At 35.7% G+C, this 23,312-nt stretch overlaps 1 protein-coding gene across 5 annotated transcripts in view; it reads left to right on the forward strand.

Annotated features, from left to right (window-relative positions):
- The window catches only part of PARN (poly(A)-specific ribonuclease), a 46,587-nt gene extending 23,729 nt beyond the window's left edge, over positions 1 to 22,858 (forward strand). For 3 of the 5 annotated variants that reach the window (XM_015642447.2, XM_015642450.2, XM_015642448.3), the window contains 4 exons: positions 3,846 to 3,920; positions 14,093 to 14,282; positions 20,258 to 20,451; positions 22,000 to 22,858. In XM_015642447.2, coding sequence (XP_015497933.1) covers positions 3,846 to 3,920; positions 14,093 to 14,282; positions 20,258 to 20,451; positions 22,000 to 22,052 — 512 coding nt within the window. In that variant the 3' untranslated portion in view covers positions 22,053 to 22,858. Of the gene's footprint in view, positions 1 to 3,845; positions 3,921 to 13,334; positions 14,283 to 20,257; positions 20,452 to 21,999 lie in introns of those variants that run through there. The other 2 variants (XR_004499453.1, XR_001524064.2) reach the window with 2 other exon arrangements.
- Positions 22,859 to 23,312: the final 454 nt, after the last annotated feature.

Here is a 23,312-nt window from a genome sequence, read left to right on the forward strand (position 1 = left end):
TTGAAAATAACCAATTTGATTTCCAGATTGTGAGCACCATCCAAGTGAGAAGAAACAGCAAAAAGGATAGTTAATAACTTAGTTAATAACTGAGGAGCAGTAGTTCCTCTACTAAGTCGAAGTATAAAATGTAGGTACTTGGATGCTGAACTAATTGATGGTGGCCTCCTGTTCCTACTCTCGTGTAGCTTGGAACTCTGGAGCTGTATCAAAACTCCCTCAGTTCCTTGTGTGCATTCGATCTTCACCGCAGCAGGGCTCAGTGTAGTGGATAGGATGTGATAGCCCCGAAATGTAGAAGGCGAGGATGTAGGAATGGCAGGATTCTCCCGGAGCTGCTGTTCGGGGTGGGGAGCATCGCCTGGGCTGGGTTCGAGCGTCTGCGGGCGGGCACCGCCGCCAGGGGGCGCGCTCACACTCGGATAAATGCTCGCTTTGGGAATTGCCAGTTCCCGCGCTCCTCCAGATTTTAGAGCTGAGTGTTTTCATATTTCGATTTACAGACTCCAGGTTCGAGAATTAATCTGTATATTTTTTAAAGTGTTTTTGCCATGGTATCTCGAAACAAACTGCAGATTATTCCTTCCAAAATTCTGGAATACTGAAGTATCCATGCTTTTCCTGTTGTAGGTGGATAGGGGCAGAGTGGTGTAGCGGGAGGTTGAGTGATTTGACAAAAGCTGAAAAAAAAGGCAGTAACAGACATGAATTAGCCTAATTTATTACATCAGTTAAAGTGGATTGAAATCAAACAGTATTAGTTGAATTTTACAGAAAAATTATTTTAGAATTAATTGAAGCAGAATTATAGTCTTTCATGAAGCTTCTAACAAAATATGGTGAAACAGCTGAAAGGGCTGCAGTGTCACACTTGGAACTGGTTCACATTTGCTATTCTAGAGGGGATGTTCATGATTCTGAGATCCTTCAGGACTGCCTGCATACCAAGTGGACACCTGTTCGTGCAAGATGGTTTTATAGTCTTAGGAATGAATGTAGTTCCACTGTACAAATACTTGCAGCACTATGCAGTCTCTTAGAACACTTCAGATTCTTAAATTTGTGTTGTTTATTTGGTCATGCTGATGTGAAATATGAAGTCATTAAAATAGGATTTGCTAGAATACAACAAATCAGTATATTAAATTTAGTGTACAGCCTTAAGTTCTACTTAAATTAATGTCTTTGGGCTTTTGATTAAAACTCAAGTTACTATCAAAATGTTGTAAAAACTACTGCTTAATTACCAGTATATGTCATGTAGGAAATGTATAAGAACAGAATATAAAAAGAAAAATGTTTCAATGATGTAATCCATCAATATAATTTTATTCTGTGGATTTAATCTTCTTTGTATGTTTGAGCTGATATATGGGGAATTTTCAAATTTCTTTACAGAAGAAATACATGTTACTTGCACCTTCATGTCATAGTCCACCCTTGGCATTCTTCTAAGTATTGAAGATTTGATGTATTCTAGAAATGCAGAGAGAAATTTCCTGGTTTATTTCTCTAGAACTGGTGTTCCATTACATTGCAGTCCATGGCTTATCTGCACTGGCCTTGCAGTGATCTGGCACGGGGCTCTGGTGATTGCTAAATATTGCACTGCAGCTGCATTTGCTTTCCAGATCTATATTTGCATTTCACCATACTTTTGAAATGCACAATATTTACTGAGTTCTCAGCAGTATTATTGCATGATTTAATTCATTAATCTTATCTCTCCTAAATTCTTACTTCTTAACAATGATGAAATGTGGCCTAGTCTGAAGAGAGCATCTTTTAAGCATGGAGAGTTGCATAAGAGCATTTGTTGCAGTTCGCTTCAGATTGGAACTCAGTGTCTGCCATTTAATGTTTGACTTTATTTAAATTCTGTATTTAAAGTGTGTAAGTCCAAGGATAAAAGCAACATATATTGGCCAGTATTGAAACCCTTTATTAGCTAAAAATACGAAGTCAGAAGTCACATAGAGTGCAGTAGCCTTTCTACAACAATAAATAAGGATCTGATACTGAAATGATGTGCCACCAATAGCTTGGATTTTTATTTGGTGCTAAGTGGAAATACAGACACTGAAGTCCATTTGAATAGCAGCTGAATTCCTTCAGGAGATTTTTTTTTTTTTTTTGTCTAGCACTGGTCCTCTTTGTTACTTTATACTGACAACACAATTGCAAGATATTCAGGAAAGTTTTTCTTTCTGATGTATCAGTCTGGTCAGGTAGATTGAAATTAATTATCTGTATATATAGGAAGGGGACACAATCTGGACAGCATTTCTGTGTTCCAGAGTTATAACAGATTATGGTCTCAGATATCTTAAATGATTGTTTAGAAAATTTTGTAGTTAGTAATGCAAAAATGGAGAACTCGATACATGAATAATTGTAGAACAAAGACTTGTCAGTGCATGTAGAGCAATATGAATTTGTACAGTAATTTCTGTCCTTTAAAGGAAACTCAGTGTTGGGGTCCTACCAAATGCACTAAAGTTCTGAGCTGCAGTCATGAGTCAGCTCGGGCTTTTCTTGTGTTGTGAAATGTTAGTGTCCTGCCAAAGGGATGTTCTCCCTACACCAAAGAGCCTTACCCATAGGCAGAAAAGTTATATGTTTGTCAAAGGCAGAATTATTAGAAATTGAATTTATGTGCCCTAAAAAATGTTTTTATTCTACTTCTAAGAAATTCTAATTCATGGCATAGGCTCATCCTAATAGCAGCCTTAGCCTTTCAGTACAGGGAGATGTCAGAAACCATACTGAATTAATTATGGTTTTGGCAATGATCAAAATGATTATAACTTAAACTCCTAAATAGCTGGCTACTCAAGTGTATAGCATGTGAATGAAATCTATCTAGGCTTTTATTTTTTTTATAATTAGAAAATCTGTTTATAATCTGGCTGGATTTCAGAAGAGACTTCTATAACCTTGTAACCTGTAGACTAAATTAGATTTCAATAGATTAAACAACTGAGAATAAATGTATTTTAAGCCCTTTTGCATCATTGTTTCTAACCTTGTAATGTCTGAAGGTTAAATGGTGGTGTAACATTATAAATAACTTGATTTTCTAGTCTACGTGAAAAAAATGGCACCAATTTTCAATATTTGAATTGTACTAACAGTAAAGTGCTTAGGTAAGGACAAGAGATGTAAATGGATTTCAGACTATAATAAGACCTTGTGTCTGGAATGGGGATCCTTTCCACTGCTTTTGCTTGATTATGAGCTCTTCTAGTATTAATGTGACATTTTAAGCCATTCACATAGAAAATGCACTAACTGCTTGATGAATAGAGGGATTTTTTTCCAGTCACTGTTCCATTGTAACAGCTTCCAAATGAGGTCCATGATTTTGTGCATTTGTCCTCATGTTGACACAAATTAAGTTTTTATTTCACATCCAGAAAATTATGTATGGTGGGATTCAAACAAACCAGACTTTGAAGATTTAGTGTCCCAATAGTGGAGTTCTCCATTGATGTGATCAATCTTTTACCTACCCCTCTCGACTGGAATTTATCATCACTCGAAGAACTGTTATTTATTTGAGTAAAGGGCTGAATTTCAGAAAATCAATTTATTTAGTAGACTCATATAGAAGTCATGAAGGGAGGATGTGAGGGTCTGAGGCTGTACAGGATGCACATGCAGCTGTGATATCCTGAACAGTTCTAGGCCCTTGTGTAACTGGGTATGAAATACACACCTTTTCTGTGGACACCTCAGGTGCAGTTACTCTTAGATGGCTTTTTTATTTCATGGCATATCTGATAAAAATCTATGACTGAGTCTAAAATAAAAATAGTCATAATAATTTCCTTTGCTTTTTCTAGGTAACATTCAGGTTTCGTGGATTGATGATACATCAGCATTTGTATCATTGAGCCAGCCAGAGCAAGTACAAATAGGTAGGTGTTGCTGGATTTACTTTGGCATTGAAACTAACTGGCTCCTGCAAAATGCTCTGAGCCAGCAGGGTCTGTGATTCTAATGGCAAAACCACTGACTTGCTTAGAGGAAGTGGACTTCCATAGCAGCAGCACATGTGTGGCAGCAAAGACAAGGCCAGACTGGACTTGGTTGAGAGTTTTGTGTTACATTCCATGAGCCTCCAAGTTCCCAAACCTGTAGATAGAGTACTGCTGGTTTCTTCACTTGGTACTTACTGAGGTTATTTACTGTTACTTTCTACAGAGTAAGACTATCAAAGACTTTTGTGGTCTTTGCCTCCAAATATGCTTTGGACAGATACACATTTAATTTGGTTTACATTTGCAAGGGACAAGTGCAGAGATGCCTTTTGGTGCATTGTGAAACACATGCTAAATAACAGTATCCGAAGAGCCTGGACTGCTAATGTGTCTACAGTTTGTTTTATGAACAATGTGCAGTCTCTCCAGACTTAAGTTTTTAAATTTTTATTTGAACATTTGAAAATATTGCTGTTAGTTATGGGGGCAAGCAGTCTTTTGGGTGTATGGGGGTTTTAGGTTGGATTTGGTTGTGTTTTTTTTGTTGTTTTGGGGGTGGTTTTATTTGTGTTTGGGGTGAGTTTTTTAAAGATATTTGATTGAGTATAGTTGAAATCCACAAGCTCTTAGTGGTTTCAGTAGTTCTGTTGGGCATATATTTGAGGACTGACCCATACCCTTACTTCAGGGAACAATGGCTAGAAGTAGGCCATTATAGATGATCATTTGGGACATGTCTGGGATATCTTGGGATCGTGCCATCTCCGTTTACTGAAGTGCTTGCATCAGATGCTGTGGAGCCAGTGAGAGCAGCAGTATATGTAGCACTTCTGATTAACTGGCTAAAATCTTGTTGCACTTAAGAGCTATCCAGGCAGAATTCCCACAATTAAGTTCTAAAAAGAAATAAAACAGATTAGAAAAACCCCACTGAGTTAACCATCATCTATCCTTACTAAGCTCAAATAAAGAAGCTTTAGGGTCTGGATGTACAGTCAGTGCATCTCTCTAATTCCTTATTAACATCCTGGGAGTGTTTATCATGCTTCCTCATACATTCATTGCTCCACAGAGGATTTTGAGGGCTCACCAGCAGCCTTCTTCCAGCAACTGCTCCTTAGCAGCAAGAGCCATTGTTTCTCCAACTATATATAGATACAAGAATGATCTAATGAGAAGTTCCAGTAAAGAATTATGTCAAATAAAGTCTTCCTAGATGCTGCTATAGTAAATTTCCCACTGCTGTTACCTCAGTTACTTATCCATTACCTAAATTCTTGACATATACATTATCACCACTACTTTTGGTTGTTGTTGTTCTATTGTTTGGTTTGGTTTGGGGTTTTTTTGTTGTTTTTGTTACAGCAACTACATATTTTGGAAAGAACTGAATGTCTGCAGAATATTGAAACTGAGTCTTTCTGGCACTGCTCTGTGTCTTTTTTTGTGCTTTGACAAACAGTGAGGCTTGTTCTGTGGCCTACGTGCTGGGAAACATGTTATTTGTTTGAAAGCTCAGGTGATTATAGTCTTTCATAGATTTTCATGAAATCAGGTTAGTAGAAATTCATATAGTGAAAGCAGTGGACCAATCAAGCTGATAAGCTATAGCAACCTCAATTACCAAGAATTGTGTGATTTTACTTTAAAACTGCTTAAAATCCTTGGTATTTCATTGGTTTGGGTTTTTTTTCCCTGTAATAAATACATCTTAAATTCTGTTATTCTATTTCCTGATCTTAAATTCTTTAATGAACTGCTTTGGTAATAAAAATTGCTGATTGTACTTGTGATTTAGTGAGATGTACTTAAGTGAAGAACCTAGGAAAAACTAATTATATGGCCTGTTTTTTAACCTGTTTATATAAATGTCTGCATCTTCTGGACTTTATAAAAAGCCTTGGAGAACTGTAAAACAATATGAACACAAGGCAAGATGTTGGTATGGCTATACTTCTATGCTTACCTCTTAGAGAGGTTTCTGACTTTGAGCTGGTATTGATGTCTTGGTATAGCTCAAGAAAACACAAGTGCAACAAGAATATCTGTGGGACATAAATGGATCGAGGACATGAAAAGTGTATGGAAGTTTTCTCTAAAGTGTTCAGATTTCCATTATAGAGGAGTCTAAGTACTGTAAAAACAGCCAGACTTGCTTTGCATATTTTTAATAAGGAAATTATATGTGAAAAAGTGATGAAAATGAGACTGGTTTTGTAATTATCTGCATGGAGTGTTAACTGATTTGGATCTATCAGATTTTGAAACCCCATTTATGTCTGGGAGGTGTCTGTATTTTTCTGTTGCAGCAGTGATTCAAATACTGAATATTTGGCTGAAGTAAGATCAATTTAAGAGACTTGAACAACAGATCATTTAAAGACTGATCTGCTGTCCTCCCTCAATGTACATGTTCAACATAACCAGTTGATGAGTCTGGCTGGTTTCTTAACAATTTAGCTCCAATGCCTTTTAATTTTGTTCAGCTTCATAGGTGATACAAGACAACTTGAAATATGATTTGTCTGTATGACTAGTTATGTGCAACTGTATCTAAGGGTAGTATTGAAATTGTGATAGTTGTCTTTTCTATTTCAAAATATAATTATCATGCTTAACCTTTACAAATGACAGACCTCTCAAAATGTGGCACTTTGCATAAGCTGTTGCTGCTATGTTGTGCTGTTCTCATTTTTTCTAACTCTCCTGGCTTCAGTATTTTAAATGGGCTAAAAATACGTTCATCAGCATCCTGGGAATATGTTGGATTTCTCACAGATTCAAACATTTATTTTGAATATGTAGGGAATAAAACATATCTCTTCATCCCTCAGTGCTCACAACTACTCAGTGTGCCTGAGTCACATAATATCATGGATGGTAGCCATTAAAACCTAGTCCAAAACTGATTGATAAAATATTGGCCACTAAGATGTTCTATTTATGAAGTATACATTTGATTAGCTGAATTTAGCTAATAAGCAGCTCTTCAAATTTCACATGGTAATCAGTAGTGTTTATGTTGCCAGGGAGAATGTTTTCCAATGTTTTAATTGTTAAAGTGTTACCCTATGAATATTTGGATGATATAAAAAGACTTGTTTCCTTTTCCACTTTATTTCCTCTGAAAAACTAATTAGGAAAAAAGGCAGTATTTTTAGAGGCAATTTTGGGGCTGCTTCTAACTTTCCAACTGAATATGGCATGTTTTAAAACACACAAACCAGAAACCTCGGGAAACAAGAGTCAAATGCCTTAAACTTCTCATTTTGCTGCTTATGATAATGTCCAAGAATCTTCACTTTATTTAGTTATTCACACAACTCACACATTGGCAGTCTCTCAGATTTATTATGAGGAGAAAAGGCTTGTTCTTCTATATGATCATATTGCTCTCTATAGCTTGAAGTGGAAGCTGCAGCAGGACAGATGCTAGGGAGCAGTTGTACAGTCACACTGCCATGCCTGTCTGTGCAAACTGGACCTGACCTTTGCCAGGGGAAGGTTCTTGGTTTCCAGTAGGCTCTGTGTCACTCTTTCTGTTGGGCTGCCACAATGTCATCTTAAAGCCAGTAACAAGTTTATGAAAGTGGTGATTTAGATGGCTGTAATTTGTCATAACTTTTTGTAATATGCTATGCTGTAAACTCATTTCTAGGCTACAAGCACCTGAAAACTAATGGGCAATAATACTGTCTATGTTCTGTTAGGATTTGCTGTTCAAAGTAGGTAATGAATAAGAATTTGTTAAATGGTTGATACTCCTTTACTATTCCTTTAGTTGCACATGTTGGAGACAAAACTTCTGTTGCCAAGTTGCACTGCAAGTGGCATCAGCATTTCTGTCAAACATGAAGCACACATTTGTTAAGTTTGTGGCAAAGATGAACACTGTGCAATGTTAGAGCTGATGAACACAGGAAAATTCAGAACTAACTTTTGGGATACAACTTCTGTCTCATAAGATTTTTGTCTTGCTAGATAAGTTTGCCTTTAGATGCTGTTCAGCTTTGTGTGTTTATAAAGCTGGCTTTTCATTTGGAGAGGTTAGTACGGAGTAAGTGCTGTGATCCATGATCCTATGACTTACAAAGATCTAGATTCCTTCCAGATAGTCTGGAAATGGTGGGGAAAATGGGAGAGAGTTCAGCTTGTCTTAACTGTCAAATAAGCCCAGTATTTTATTTTAATTAATAAATTGGTATAACCTGAAGTATTTGTCTTTCAACCACTTCAGCCTCTCAACTGTTCTCTGCAGTTAGCTTTGTGAGTCCTCAGTTCATGCTTTGGATCGATGTTAAGCTCTTGTTTTTCATGGTTTCCTTGAGTGTTGTCATCTAGCTTTGACTGTTCAAGTTGCTGGTCTGAAAAGAACCTTGATACTTAAAGGGAAGTTCCTGTAGATGTCTTTGCACTTGTGGAGTCTTTATAGCCCATCTAAAAGGTACTCTTAAAAAACACTGGTACTTGGAATGGGTTAATTTTTAAAACTGGGAAAGTCTTATAAATATGTTTAAAGTGCTTGAAAATAAAATTGGGCTTTTGAGACATTTTACATGATTATATGAAAATTTTCATATATTACATGAAAATAATGGACAAAATGATCTGTGGTACCTCAAAAATACACCTCATTTATTTTCCCTTAGTAGCCAACACTTGCACTTAATTCCCTTTACCTGAGGCTTGGGTTCAGTTTAATGACATCTATGTTCTGATTATAAGTAACTTCTGCAATATTTTAGTACCATTGGTTCAACTTTAGAGTAATTGTAACCTGTGAATCTTCCTGAGAATGTGTTTCTTGCTGTTTTAAAATGCAATACACTTAACCTGTAATTTTAAATACACGTGGAAAGCAACTGCTTGTTGTAAATGGCAAGCACTGAAATAATGTTAAGTTATTCCATGTGTTGGTGCCCTGATATATGAGCTCATACAGAATTTAGTGTCTGCAAGATATCTTCTTCCTCCCAGCTTTGAGAAGCCTGATGCTTTTAGGCAGCAGGGGAGCAATGGACTAAAGCAGGTGCAGCAGCTGAAATTGTGACAGCCTTTTAATGATTTGTGTTTAAATCATTTATCTTTCTGAACGTGTGAGTTTCTCAGGATTGGGCTTTATGGTTTATTACTGTCTGTTCTGTAGGTTTACTAGAGAGTCTGCTACTTAGCATGAGTGCTTACCACCACCATTTAAATATCTAAGAAGTATTTTGAGATTGTGTGTATATCAATCTCTCCTCACTGATTTCAGGGAAAGGGCAGGTAGTAGATTCTGTATTACCCAGAATCTGAAAAATTACATTTCACATGGCTGTGTTGTCAGCAATAAGTTAATGTGAAATTTATACCAGATGCATTCTGAAAGAAGGTTATAGCCAGGTGAGGGTTGGTCTCTTCTCCCAGGTAACAAATGATGGGACTAGGGGAAATGGCCTCCAGATGCACCAGGAGAGGTTCAAGTTGGACATTAGGGGAAATTTCTTCAGTGAGAGGGTTGTCAAGCACTGGAACAGGCTGCCCAGGGAAGCAGTGGGGCTGAGGAGCAGAGCACAGGTGCTCCCATTTGGTACCAAGGTGAAATCAGCTGTGGGGCCAGACTGTGTCCATTTCTATCTGAAACTCCTGCAGGTCTGAGCTCTCTGTGCTTTGAGCAATAATAGGCATGGAGACTTTCTGACTAGAATGAAAATGTTCTGAACATGTTATGCTTTTAATTTGTAGGTTCACAAACATGATATGATATGAACAGTTTACTAGCAATCCTGGGAGTTAAAATTCTGCAGTATTTATTTAAAATTTGTAGTAAATGCAGGGATTGAGATTTGGTGAATTTCAGCTTGTGTTGTTCAGGAACCTTGAGAGCAGCAGGAAAATGAATTACTGGTTTTACAGTGGAACCTGTGGTATAAATCATATTAGAGATAGCTATTTTACAACTTCCAGCATTACTGATGTGGAATTAAGAGGACAGGTTATAGATTCACCTTCAAGGTGTCTGCAGCCATATTTTTTTTTCATCAGCTAATAAATAAACAAAACAAACAAAAAACCACCCTGAACCCAAAATGCCCTTTGTACCCCATAAGTTTGAATAGGAGTTTTTCTTAACGTTGGAAGTCTTGTGACTACCTTTTCATTTGATTTGGAATTTTTGAAATAAGTTGAAATAAAAGCTGTGAAATGTATTAATTATTGAGGTAATTAATGGGGTGGAAAGGTTAAGTAGCTTGAATTCTTTTGGTAACTAAAAAACTTCATCTGTATGGGAGTTGAAGTTCTTTATAACAATCTACATACATGTGCATAGCATGAGACGTGTTAGTGGACTTACACTATCATCTCTGTTGAAGAAAATATTTTAAGTTTAAGCTTTGCATAAGGGCCCTTCCTCTTTTTTTTGCATACTTTGTACTTAGCAGTGTATTTTCCTTCAGTAAAAACATTTTCTTTTAGATCACTTGTGCATTTTCCCCTGTTCTCCAGCATGGAGGTTCAAAGCCTCATTTTGGTTTGCTCTCTGACTTGCCATCCTCCTTTGCAAGGTGAAGAGCTGCTTTGTCCCTGCATTTATACTGCTCTTTGGTCTGAATTCAGATATCAAGAGAGAGAACAACCTTTGTACAACACGTTTTTTTTAGAATCTGTATAAACATCTTCTATCTTAAGCTGATACTCAGCTGATACACAAGAGGAAAACAAAGGGATGTTTAAACCATTTACAAATTGGTGTTATCAGTTTGGGTACAGCCTGCAGATAGTTGCTGTTATTAAATAAACTTAAGAGACTCTGGTCCAGCTAATTAGTCATGTGTTAACGTTTTGATGCCTTGCAGCAGAAATTGTCCAGGTATGCTTGAAAGACTGAAAACTATATATAGGCTAACAAAAGGGGTCATTAATGTTACACTAATAATTTCACTGATATTTAACAAAATACAGTTGAATTCTGCTTACACCTTCATAATGTCCACAGTTACATGATCATGTGGTTTCTTTAGGATTTATGGCTTCTCTGGGAATATGTCTGTACATTTGCTGTGGAGGGACTCAGTCCTGAATGTTCTGTAGAAGACAGTTTAATTCCATTTAGGTTAATTTAAAAGATGCTCTCTAATTTGGGACATTGAGTCTTCTGCTTTCTGTTGATAAAATAGGCACACAGCACTATTGCTTCCACTCCTGAATTTTACTTTGAAATACTGGACTATGCATGTGCACTTTTGTCATCATGGCAAACTTCTGGATTGTTACATGTGGCATGAATAGCCCTGGTAGTCAATAAATAAGGCTGTGGAACCATATGGTGAGTATTGAGAGTAAAACAAAGCACTGACTTAGCTACTCACTAATTGCACACTGTTGCTCTGGCTGAGGCAATGGTCCCATGTTTTAAGCAGAATATGATCAGATAAGATTAATGCAGAATCAGTACAGAGGTCACTTAAAGGCTTCACAGGTGAAATTTCACTTCAGTATTTCATAAGCATAAGTGTTTAATATTGCAGCCTTAATCTGTATAGCTCTGTGTGTTTGTTGCATTTATATATTGTAGCTCTTCTTTTACCTACAAAGTTCACCAACATATTTGTCTATTTATTAAGAGGCTTAATATTGTCAGTGGCCATCTGTCAGGATGTTGCTCGGCATAAAAGCAAGAACTTGGCAAGAGGGTATCTTTGTACACATTCCTGTTGAACCACTCAATGACAGTCAGCCTGTTTGATATCTTCCATAATAACAAGGGAAGGTGCCATCCTCTAGAAGTGCTTTTCCTAAAATAAATTGCAATTACTATTATTCTGCTATGAGACAGAAACTTTAGGGCTGCAATTAATGTGAAATGCAACCACACGGTGTTTGTTACTAGGTCAGGTTTCTCACAGAAAGATTTTTCTCATCTCTTAAAATTTAAAGAAATAAATAAGTAGTTCCCCTAAGTTCTCTTCAGTTTTTTAGAATTTACAGAGTATTCTAGCAGTGCATCTCTTCTGTTGGGAGTGCAGAATGACCTAACTGTATTTGTTTTGTTTGGCAATATGGACAGCATTCATCAAAAAAGCATCAGGGAAAATGTACTGAACTCTTACAGGGAAGCTGCTCTTCAGTTCAAGACCATGCACAATTGATTTATCTGTGTGGCTCCTTAGACTTCTCCATATGCCTTCATTTCAGTTTTTCAATGATGAAATTCAGCAATGATTTATTCAGCATGTAACGTTTTATATCAAATATATATGCTATATATGTATATACATATATTTGTGTATGTGTGTGCCATATGAATGGATTGCTGTAAAATACATGCCTTATTTCAAGAAAGCAGAGTTGTCATTGTACAAAAATACTGACTCTTGCACAGATTTATTTTAGAATTATCTTTAGGCCTCAAATTATTTGTTTTTGTTCCTTAAAAAAGGGCTGAGTTTGTCTGGGAATTAAATGGCAGACCCATAACTTTGGTTCATAGCTTGTAGCAAAACAAATAAAGTTATTGTGTTTTAACAAATGAGTATGTATCAGATGATCCATGGTAACTTTGTGCTTGATTTTAGCAAGTAAAAACATGCTTGAGTTTAACTAAACAAAATCTGCCCCTAGGAATGTTGGCTGGCATGCAGTAAACTCCAGTGAGCCTTATTATCTCATTTGTGATGCCTGCCCCTTAACTTCATGGGCAAGAAATATTGTCCTAATACTTGCAAACACATCCTGTAACTTTGTAGTTCAAAACAAATATAAGGGGGGTGAAAGGAGGTATGTCTGACACTTAGTGGTTAGTGCACCAATCTCACAGGGGTGTTAATCATAACTACTGCTGTCTACACTGGGGATTAAAATTAACTCTTGCCTGGTTTTATGTATGTTTCAACAGCAGCATTTATATACCATGGCAGGTATTATAGATATCTCATTTCACTGTTACAAAGCAAATATACAGAATGGGTGATCCATCCTGAAAGAGGAAGAAAACCACATCCATCCACCTTCCTCACCTTTTCTGAAATTTGGTGTTGAAACTTGCCATCTCTGATGCTTACACCAGAAGTAGCACAAAATACCTGAACTAAAAACAGCTCAACTAGAGTCCAGAAGTGAGATATGCATCTGAAATTGCTCTAAAAAATTGGAAGTACATAATAAAATCCGGATTTTGTCTCCTCTACAACTGCGGTATTTTAAAACATACAGAAAAACAATCTGAGGTTTGGGGGGCTTTTTTGTTTGGTTTATATTTAAACTAGTTTACTTTAGGGTTGCTTTACAATACTTTCTTTCAGAGAGCTAGGCTGAAAGCAGCAGAAGACACCAGTTGACAGTCAGTTTAATTTGCTGATTCATCTGTTACAGGGATGGCGTCAGGCCAGAGCTTGGCTTACAGACTGAAGGCTGAGAGCTGTGAAGATGCTGGGACTTGAAGGAATGTTGTTAAATTGTTACTGAGGAGAGGCAGTGAAAGTTTTTCTGTTTAGTTTAAAAGTGCTTGTAATTTTGCATTGACAGAAATCTTTTTACCTTGAACTTGAAGTCTTTTTTGGTTAAAGGGAGATCAGACATTAGAAACATACAAGGATGGAACAGCTGGCTATTAGTTAAGTGCTTCTTCCATGGATATCTTGTGCAACCAAAAATGCAGCTCAAATAAGCTTATGTTTCACAGCAATCAAACAGAGTTTTGGCAAAGGCTTTGCAAATGTCGTCTTTTCCTGGCAGACTTGCAAAATAAACCTGCTGGGTTAAGTAATGAGACTAAAAGGGAAAAAATCCAGGAAATCTTTTCTTGCCAACAAGCAATCTGGAAGAGGGTTACGACTGAAGAATTGATCGTTTCTAATTTAAAAGAAACATCTTAAGTAGATTTAACTCTTTTTGCAGTCTGACTTTGAGAAGAGCTTTGAGCATCTAGTTCAGACATTGTGACTTCTAGAGAATATGGCATTTTGGGTTTGTTTTATTTTGTTTTTTTAATTGCTAACAATGGAACTAGAAATGTTTTATGAACAGAACAAATAGCTTGCACCCTTCTGCTTTTCAAAATAAGCTATTTCAGTAGAGGGCATGCTGTCATTTAAGTGTTTTGTGTATAATATCATTCTCTTTCTCCATAGCTGTAAACACCAGCCGGTATGCTGAAAGTTATAGGATCCAGACATATGCAGAGTATGTGGAGAAAAAACATGAAGAAAAACAAGCCAAGAGAAAATGTACAGAAGATAGCTGGAAGGAGATGGAGAGGAAGAGGTTAAAAACCCAGTGCACACCCTACGTTTCCCAGAGTCGATACTACTGTGTTAACAGGTGAGACGTCTGAGCTGCCAGCTCATGTTTTTACTGCATTTCTATCCAAAATCTAGCAATTTTTGGATAGTTCTTAACTAGTATAAACATTTTTCTGTATGTATTCCTTTGCATATAAATCAGTACTGGTATATCAGCTGTCACAAGATGATAGGTAAAGGAACATAGGGAATTTCATCATTAATATGATCAGACATTTTTAAATGCTGGGATCTTTAGGGCAGGTCACATCACAGCTTATGAGCTTGATGTAGCAGCACCATTTCTTATAACCAAAATTTAAAAATTATTTTCTTTATTCATATGACACTTGTGAAGTTGAAGTGATTAAGTTGTCCTTATGCTTCAGAAATAGAATGGCAAATGGTGCATGGCTTTAAGCTTTCAGTATAAAACTTGAAAAGGGCTTGTTCATTTAAGGACGAAATTAAGTCAGGACATGCTGCTTTTGGTTTTGGTACATGATGTTTCCTATGTTGCTGTGTGTATTTCTTGTTCCGTATTTACCCACTGATATTAATGACTGGTTTTGGATATGATGGTAACAGCCAGCTTCTTTCTCAGTCATCTCTGTAGCTGAACATGTGAAGAGTTTTTAAGTGTTAATATAATTGTATAAGTAGCCTATTAAGTTATTGCCATTCTTCCTCCTCTCTTCTCCTGCACTGTTCCCCCAGTTCTATCAATTCTATATGAAAATAAGTTTGAGTGAAGCATATAAGTTACATTTCTCTAGGTGGATATTTTGGCTTATTGGGGGGGGGGGGGGAGGGTGGGGAGGAGGATTTCTCTTCCTCCCTGCCCCGTGGTTTACACAAACCAAATTTGGTGGCCATAAAACCAGTGCTGAGGTATTTCTGCTTCATCTTTCTTAGAAATGCTACATTAAGTTCTAGTTCTCATTATATCTTCCTCTAAACATTAATCTGTCATTTAACAAATTTGCTGAACTTGTTCTGTTCTTCTCATGACCTTATGATTTTGCAGGTGTGTATTTTGGCAAGCAGTCAGATATTCATGGCTTTTGTCATGGTGGGAATTCTAAATGTGTTATAGACATGTTTGATTCAAAAAAACATATGGAAGAAGGTGATGATATAATCCATATCAAATTAAGTTAGTTTAATTGAACTGTTGTACTCGGAACTCCTGAGGAGTCCATGCTGTCAGGAGATGAGGAGCTTTAAGGACTGTCCTGACACCAGCCTGCATGTGTCTAAGGCTCAGCTCTATAACTAAGGTGGTAGATTATTAAATAGTCTGGAAATACTACACCTTGAGTTTGCAAAGTACTAAGTCCTAGTTTTGTTTTTGTCAGAGAAAGTGTCCCCTCTCAATGAATGTTAGCATTTAGGCATCTCACAGGTTTCAGGCAGATGGTAACAGTGGCAGCGCATGAAGAGCAGGAAATGCAGAAAGTTGATTTGCTGTTGTCTTGCAAAGAAATTTAAGATCCACCAAATGTGCAAATGTGTAATTTGGAAAACTGCTGAACAAAATTTTCCATAAATTCTTTTCCTAAAAGTTTGACATGCCCCAATGAGTTGTTTGTCTAAGCACTTACTCTCCTTGAAAATTTTTAATACATTTTTTTCATCTAGTGTTGTAAAATTCTACAAGAAGAGGCTTTTTATTTTCATATGATCAACATTTTGATAGCTTTGGATAGCAGCCTTTATTTTGTTGACAGATCTCTTGTAATTGATGTTACATAATTTTTTGTTCTCTCATTACTCCGTTTATAATAAAATGATTTGGTTCAGTCCCAGATTCCCTATCATGCAGGTCTTCTGACATGGTTTTCTTAATTTATTTTTATTTGTTACTAATTATGCTTAATTATTTTGTCAATTTATGTTTTGTAAATGCTTTCTCTGAAGCATAATTTGGTTAGATAGAACATGGAACTGCAAACCATGGTCTTTTATTTTACTCAAGACAAACACTTCTTTTTTTCCAGACAAAGGTATATAAAAATATTTCTATCTAAAGGTGTATAATACATTTATATTTTTGTTTACTATATACAATAATTTTGATGTAAAATATAATATCAATATTTATATAAACAATCAGGATGAATATGTATGTGTGCATGTATATTTGTCCAGATTAGTTGAAGTCATATCTAGCTGAGCACTCAGCACTGTGATGTATCCAGCAGCTGATCCCTTATAATAGCTTCATGTTACTACATCCTTTATTTATTTATTATTTAATAAGGTTGCTGCATCAGCTTCTGCCAAGGAGCACAGCTGCAGGATAGCTGTTTGTCTCCATGATGACAATGTGTCCTGGTGACTTTTTCATTCAGTAAGGAAGTTACTGAGTATTTCTTGTAAGGAACTTCTGTCTTAAATTGATGGATTGATTAAATAATATAGCAAAGGTTCTTTAATTCTTGTCTTGTTGATAAAACTGTTGTGCTGTATTGTAGAGGAACTCATCTTCAGAAAACAGAGTTTAATAGTATTAATAGCAGTCACAACGTAAAATTATTTATAGTTAATATATATCCCTTGCATATAACTTAATACTACTGTTAAATATACAAATTTATTTAAATGGAAATATGCCTAATTATTAATATAAGATGGAGAAGTAGAGGAAGAACTGCTGCATCTGACAAAACTTCAAGTGGTAAATAGATCCCCTTGTCCAGATCTGTTGCTATTCAGAACACACTTAGGAAACAGATGGAACTGGCTGTGTTGTGCTTAGCAAATGACTGCCTGCCAACTCTGCCATGACTGTTAAATGCATGGCTTTAAGAGCTTTTCCTTAGCAAAATAGTGTTAAACCATAGCAGGAAAAGTCAAATAGGGTATGCTCTATGGAAAACTATGTGCCCTGCTCTATTTATATGTACTTATTCTCCTGATCATCATCTGGAAATAGTAAAATAGAATAAGGGCAATGGCAAAGACTTGTATGAAGTACAATAAAGGGATACATCACTTTGCCTTACAGATATTCTACCTAAAAATATGAGTGCTGCATCTTCTGTCAATTCAGGGTGCTGTTTGTAGCACCACTTCCTTGAATGTCTTCATTTTGCCAAATTACCTCATTTTTGAAATATGCAAGTGTTTCTATTGATGAGTCTTTTGGTTTATTACAGAAATGGTTCTTTATAGTGGTTTATTACCCACTAAAGAATAAGAATCGGCAAAAGCTGAGGTATTAAGGGTACAGATAACAGATATTGTAAGTAAATTATTATTGTGTTTATTATTCATGCACTGTAGTGTTATTTCAGGTGATGTCACCTGCTCTTCAGCTGAAATGACTGATTTTTATGATGGAACAGTATCTACTCCCACTCCTAAATGTTGTTTCAAGCATCAAGAGAACTTAGGTTTTTGTACAAATGAAATTTATTTGAAATTGTAGGTCCTCATATATCCAGGCCAGTTCCAAATGCCTTGTTGTGATAAAGTGTTTCTTTTAAAACTCAGACATTCTTTTCCAAACCAGAAAATGTTAAGTGCTACATCACCATAATTGTTTTCCTGCCTTTTGCCCCCCTCCACTTGCTGATTCTTTCAATTTAGTTACTATAGTACTAATTGGATTGCTGCTATTTAGTACCTCTTGAAATACATTCTCTAGAAAATAGTTATTGCCTGGATAGCTGTTGTACAGGTGTGTTTTGAAACCTAAGTGTTACGTGGTTAGAGGATGGTGTAAATCTGTGTCTCTAAATGGTCATAAGGATCATAAAAGAAGCCTGTCTGCATTGGACAACAACTGAAAGCTATTATTGTGTTTGAATCTCTAACTTTGTTCAGTTGTGTCTCAGCTGAGTAAGGAAGTTGAGGCAGCTATGTGGACACATCCAAAATAACTTCTGATTAGAAAACTAAACTTTGAGTAGTGCTCTAAGTCGTATATACAACCATACTCATTTACTACTAAGTGCATAAATAATGTAGCTATAATCTTGAATCTCATTTAAGGTTAAAGAAGAACAGGATGTAAAAAAATTAACCTTTTCCCCTCTAGAAGCCATACAATCAATGAATGAATATAAAATAAAATGAGTAACTTGGGAGAAAGGAAGACAGTGGTTCTTCATTATAAGATAGGTTTATTTTATATTTTGTCTTGCCACTTTTTGGTGGTGGGGTTTTTTTTCCCCTTAAGGTATCTGCAGGATAAGGATAAGGCCTAAAATTAATTTCTGTGTTGTTCTTTGATACCGAGCTAAATGTGCACTGAAGGTCAAGAACTTACTTTTCTTTATTTCCAATAACTTCACAGGAGTCTTAAGCTGGAAAAAAATTTAATTCAGCTATAAGACCATTCAAGAAGGGATCTTCTTCCTACAGTGAGTGCAGGTTCCCTTCTGAGAGCCAAGGGCTGAAGAAATTCTGGGATCATAATTTATGGCTCCTGAGTTTTTTTCTTCCTAATGTATTTTTCAGACTGTCTTTCCCCAAAGTAGAATTCTTAAAGCTTTTCTAAACTGTATTTTTTAAAAAAAAGTAGTTTTTGGTTTCCTAAATGCTCCTTCTTCCCTAGACTTTCTTTCTTTCCAGCCCTAGTTTTTGCCTGTTTTGCAATACTGAAGTGTGTACATAGGATTAACAGTTCTATCCAGCGTTTTATTGGTGGTAGTTGTGGTATGACTCAAAATGATGACTTGCAAGAAATCATGCAAGAAGGCCTTCTGTGTGTGAATGTTTGGAGGAAAAACCAGCTATTCATCAAAGTAAATGGTGTTTGTGCTCCTAAAGTGGAAGTAAGAGCATGAGATGTAATCATATGTTTCATCTTTGTTTATTGCCTTTGGACATCCCAGTCAGACTGTTTCAAGTTGCAAAATGTTCAGCTGAGAAAATTCAATTTCAAAGCCAAAACTATACTGCAGGATTCTTCCAGAGTTCTTCCTTTAGCTGAAACTTTATTGAAACACCGTAATTCGTTGCTATTGATTAAAAAGAAAAAAATACCTTGTCAAGCTTTGTTTTATAACTTAGTATTAATATTTATTTAACTCACAGAACAGAACATGGCTTAGATGCATACAGCCATGATATGTAGCTCTAATTAAAAAATAAAAGTTCATAAATCTAAAACTACCCTTTTTAAGAATTGGTTGTTCTAAAAGCATTATATTAGACATTTAAGTCTAATATGTTAGATAGTTTACTTATCTAGAAGTTCATAATGGGAACTGGTTTCTAATTAGTCCCTTTGCTACTGCATTCTTGTTTATACTCATGCTAATTTGATTTTAATATTGTCATATGTCTTTTAAGGAAATGTAACAATAGCATTTCAGTGAAACAAAAGCCTACACAAGGTTATTTCAGTGAGTGCTGAAAGTAGTGGAACTCTTAGTTCATCCTTACACTGTGTTAGTCCAGCTTTATTCAAATATTGCTAATGAAATGAGTGTGCAAATTTTTGTGCTTTTTATTTTACTGACCCCATGAATAATAGGACTCTGTGCTTGAAAGCCAGATTTAAGTTTATATATGCAGCTTGATGATTTTCTCTACCTTTATGTAGAAATGCATTTAAAACTAGTTCCAGGTAGGAGGATGAAGTTAGCATGTAGATTCCTTCAATTTCAAGATGTGGTTTTGAGGCTTGAGTTGTGCATGATTTGGTGTCTATTGACAGTGCTTTAAAGAGCTTGCATAACTATCAAGTAAAACCATGCAGGGATAGAGAACTGATTTAATTACATTTCGGATGAGTGATCTCATCAGAATAGCAGCTAAGTGTGAGACATTGATAGTACAAAAAATTAATACCTTGATCTACGTAAGATTGGATTAGATAGCAAATTTATGGAATTTTATAGTTAAGCCACATCATTCAGATAATGTAATTAATTTCATAGTACACCACTTATGACAGTGGTGTCATATTTTCCTGCCTTCATAAGCATTTACTAGATGTACATGTACCTATGTAATAGTTACTCTTGACTTTTTCGTCATCATCTTTCTTCTATGTTCCAGTTTTACAGGTACCAGTACAGTGGGAAAGAGAAGCATGAGCCCTATTGAGGAAGAAACTGGTTCTGATGATATGGAAGAGGGAGAAGGCCAAGATCCAGAAAACGATCAGACAGACTCCTGTGCAGAGTCTCTTCCAGATGGTAAGAAGAGAGCCAAAAAGTTGAAAAAGATCAAGACAGAACAAGTTCCAGCAGGTAAGTGCAGTGTTCATTCAAGTGGTTTTCTGTTCTGTTTGAAAATGTTCTAGGCCTGAACAGAATTGAAATTCTTTTCTTGAATGTCTTTGCTTCTAGCAGTAACTTGCTCCACCTTCTTCCTGAAACTGAAGACTGCATAATATAAAAATGGTAAAAAAAATCAACAAACAAACCAAAACAACATCAAAAAGCAAAGAACTCACCCCAAACCAAAAAACTCACTACCAACCAAAACCCAATCTGACACTAGCCAATGTAATCAGAATGTGGTTCATTTATTCCTTTTGCTTACTTTCTTCCTTAAAATAAAACTTTTTGAATATTTTTTTAGATATTCTTATTTTAATATGACTGTAGTTAGGGTTACTCAATGTGTTTTGCATATAGTATGCGAAATTTACGGCACTCTGTTTTGATGTGTGCATACGTTCAGTGTTGTGTGTGGTGTATGTAACTATAACCTTTATTGTGCTGTATTTGGCTGAAGACTTTCCACCTAGGATTGGTTTGAAGGTGGGTGTTTTAATGATTTTAATGTCTATATATTTTTTAGCCAAAATACTTGGAACTGAACGTCTGACTAAATGCAGGCAACTTACAATCAGATGATGATGTTTCACACTGTAATTTTTGCTGGTTTATGAGTTACTGTAGCTTGTACAGAAAAAGTAAATAACCTTAGATCACATTAATTTAAACATCAAAAAATTTTTTTTATTGATCTATTCATTTGATTTTATTTCAATGTTTGTTAGTAATTTCTTGCAAAAATTGGACTATAATAAAATTAAATAATATCTTAATTTGGTCCAGATGATCATACCGTATTAGTCATCTGGAGCACTGCCTGCATTGAAGTATATTCTAATATTTGCAATTGAAGCTTCGTTTCAATAACTGCACTAGCAGCTTTTATCCAGAAAGTGGTATTGTATACCAGGCATCCTTTCTCCTGACTTGGTAAAATCTCTTTGCTGATTCAAAAGATGTGCTTGGAACTGCTTTCTTCTTTTTATCCAGAAGGGCAGTTGGGGCCTGTAAACATATGCAAAATGACAAGAATGGCTACGGTAATTCCGAGTATAAAATTCAGGCTCTGTATTTGGCATTATAGGAATATGTGTTACTGGTATTAGTGATTCCTCTTTATTCTCCAGTTAATATGGGATTGAAATATTCTTCCCTGTCTTAACAGTCTAAACAAAAATAATGACAAGTACACTTGGGAAAATAGTATTTAACTTTATTATCCTGGTAATTGCAAAACCAAAATGTTGTAATGCAGTACCAAAATTACCTAATTACTAGGGTTAAGAATACAGTATTTATAATTTATGTAAAAAACCTAAAATTAGCCTTTATTTTTTCCCTTCTAAAATATTTAAGTACCTATTCATAAACAGTCTATTGGTTTCTCTTTATAATATTGACTTGCCAGTAATGTATCTAGAGCCTCTCTCTATAGGAAAATATGTCTTAATATCCTCTGAAAGAACAACAAAAAAAATCTTGATTTAATTTTTATTCCATGATTCTGTCTTCTAGGAAGCCTCACAACTAGTTCCACTGGAATCTTTGAGGTCCCTGAAACATGGTAGGAAACAACTGCCTTAACAAGTGGAAATGACTGAAAGCAGTTGAGAGAATACACCTCTTGGAAGCCATACTTTATTTAAATAAAGTGGTGTTAACAAAGCAGTATGTGTCCTGAAAATCAGTTTAATTATTTTAAACTGTTTCTTGAACAATCACTGTCAGTTTTACTCATGTGTATATCACCTAGTATATGACTTGTTGTTGATCCTGTGAAATCCTTGCTGTTGTAACTGATGTTAGGTTTAAGAAGCAAGACTCAACCTCCTTTGGCATGCTGGTTATGAGCTGTACAAGAACTGGCACTCTGTGATTTTGTGCTAGGCTGTTTCCTCTGCCTGGGGAGTTACCACAGCTCTCCTAATATTTAGCTATTCTTTGAGGCAGCATCACTATGCTGTCAGCATTCTGGAAACAGGTAGAACTGCAGTTTCACATATTGCTTTCTACCTGTTACTTTGTCCAGGAACATTTTTGAATTTCTGTTCTCTACCCCCACCCCCAGTGCAGGTGGTATTCATCTAAACACCAGCCTTACATATACCTTACCCTTTCAAAAAACTGTAACTTAAAAGTTTCTCAAACATTAATTTCCTGGTGGGAGGTAGTTTTTCTTTGTTTTCACATCTGTTGTTTCCACTTTTAAATCCTGATTTTGTAAAAAATGTTTTTTGGTACCTGTGATAAACCTGCTAACTGCACCAGCCCTTTAGATTTCAGAAAATGTTTGATATTTAAATTTTTGTATCATGGAAATAAAACCAAAATATGTATTTCCATAACATGAAAATTAAAGACATTTTCTTAGGAACTGGTTTGTTTTTATTTATTAGCATCTAAAACAGTGTGAGTGAATTTTTTTTTTCTTCTTCCTAATATTTTTTTTCATCCTGTGAGTAGCAGACCCTTTTGTTCCATGGACTATTTTCAAGATATTTGTAAAATGTAACCAAGAAAAGCAAGCCTATTGTCATAAGATTTAAATAGCTATGTGTTTGCCTTGGAGGGGTGAAAACAAAAGAATTCTACAAATCAGCAAGTTCAAAGCCATTTCTGTGGAAAAGTGGAATATTAAGAAGGCTTCATAATATTGTATTTACACTTGAGTGGGAACCACTATCATTTAAACATGGAATAACCTGTTTGAAGGTACGTTTTTAAATGATTGTGAACTTCCATTGCAAAGGGAAAAATAATTTCAAGATGTTAAATGTGAAATGTTGCATTTCTAACCTTAGAATATTCCCAGAAGTACTATAATTAAA

This window comes from Parus major, chromosome 14 (genome assembly GCF_001522545.3).
Source record: "Parus major isolate Abel chromosome 14, Parus_major1.1, whole genome shotgun sequence".
Classification (NCBI taxonomy): domain Eukaryota; kingdom Metazoa; phylum Chordata; class Aves; order Passeriformes; family Paridae; genus Parus; species Parus major.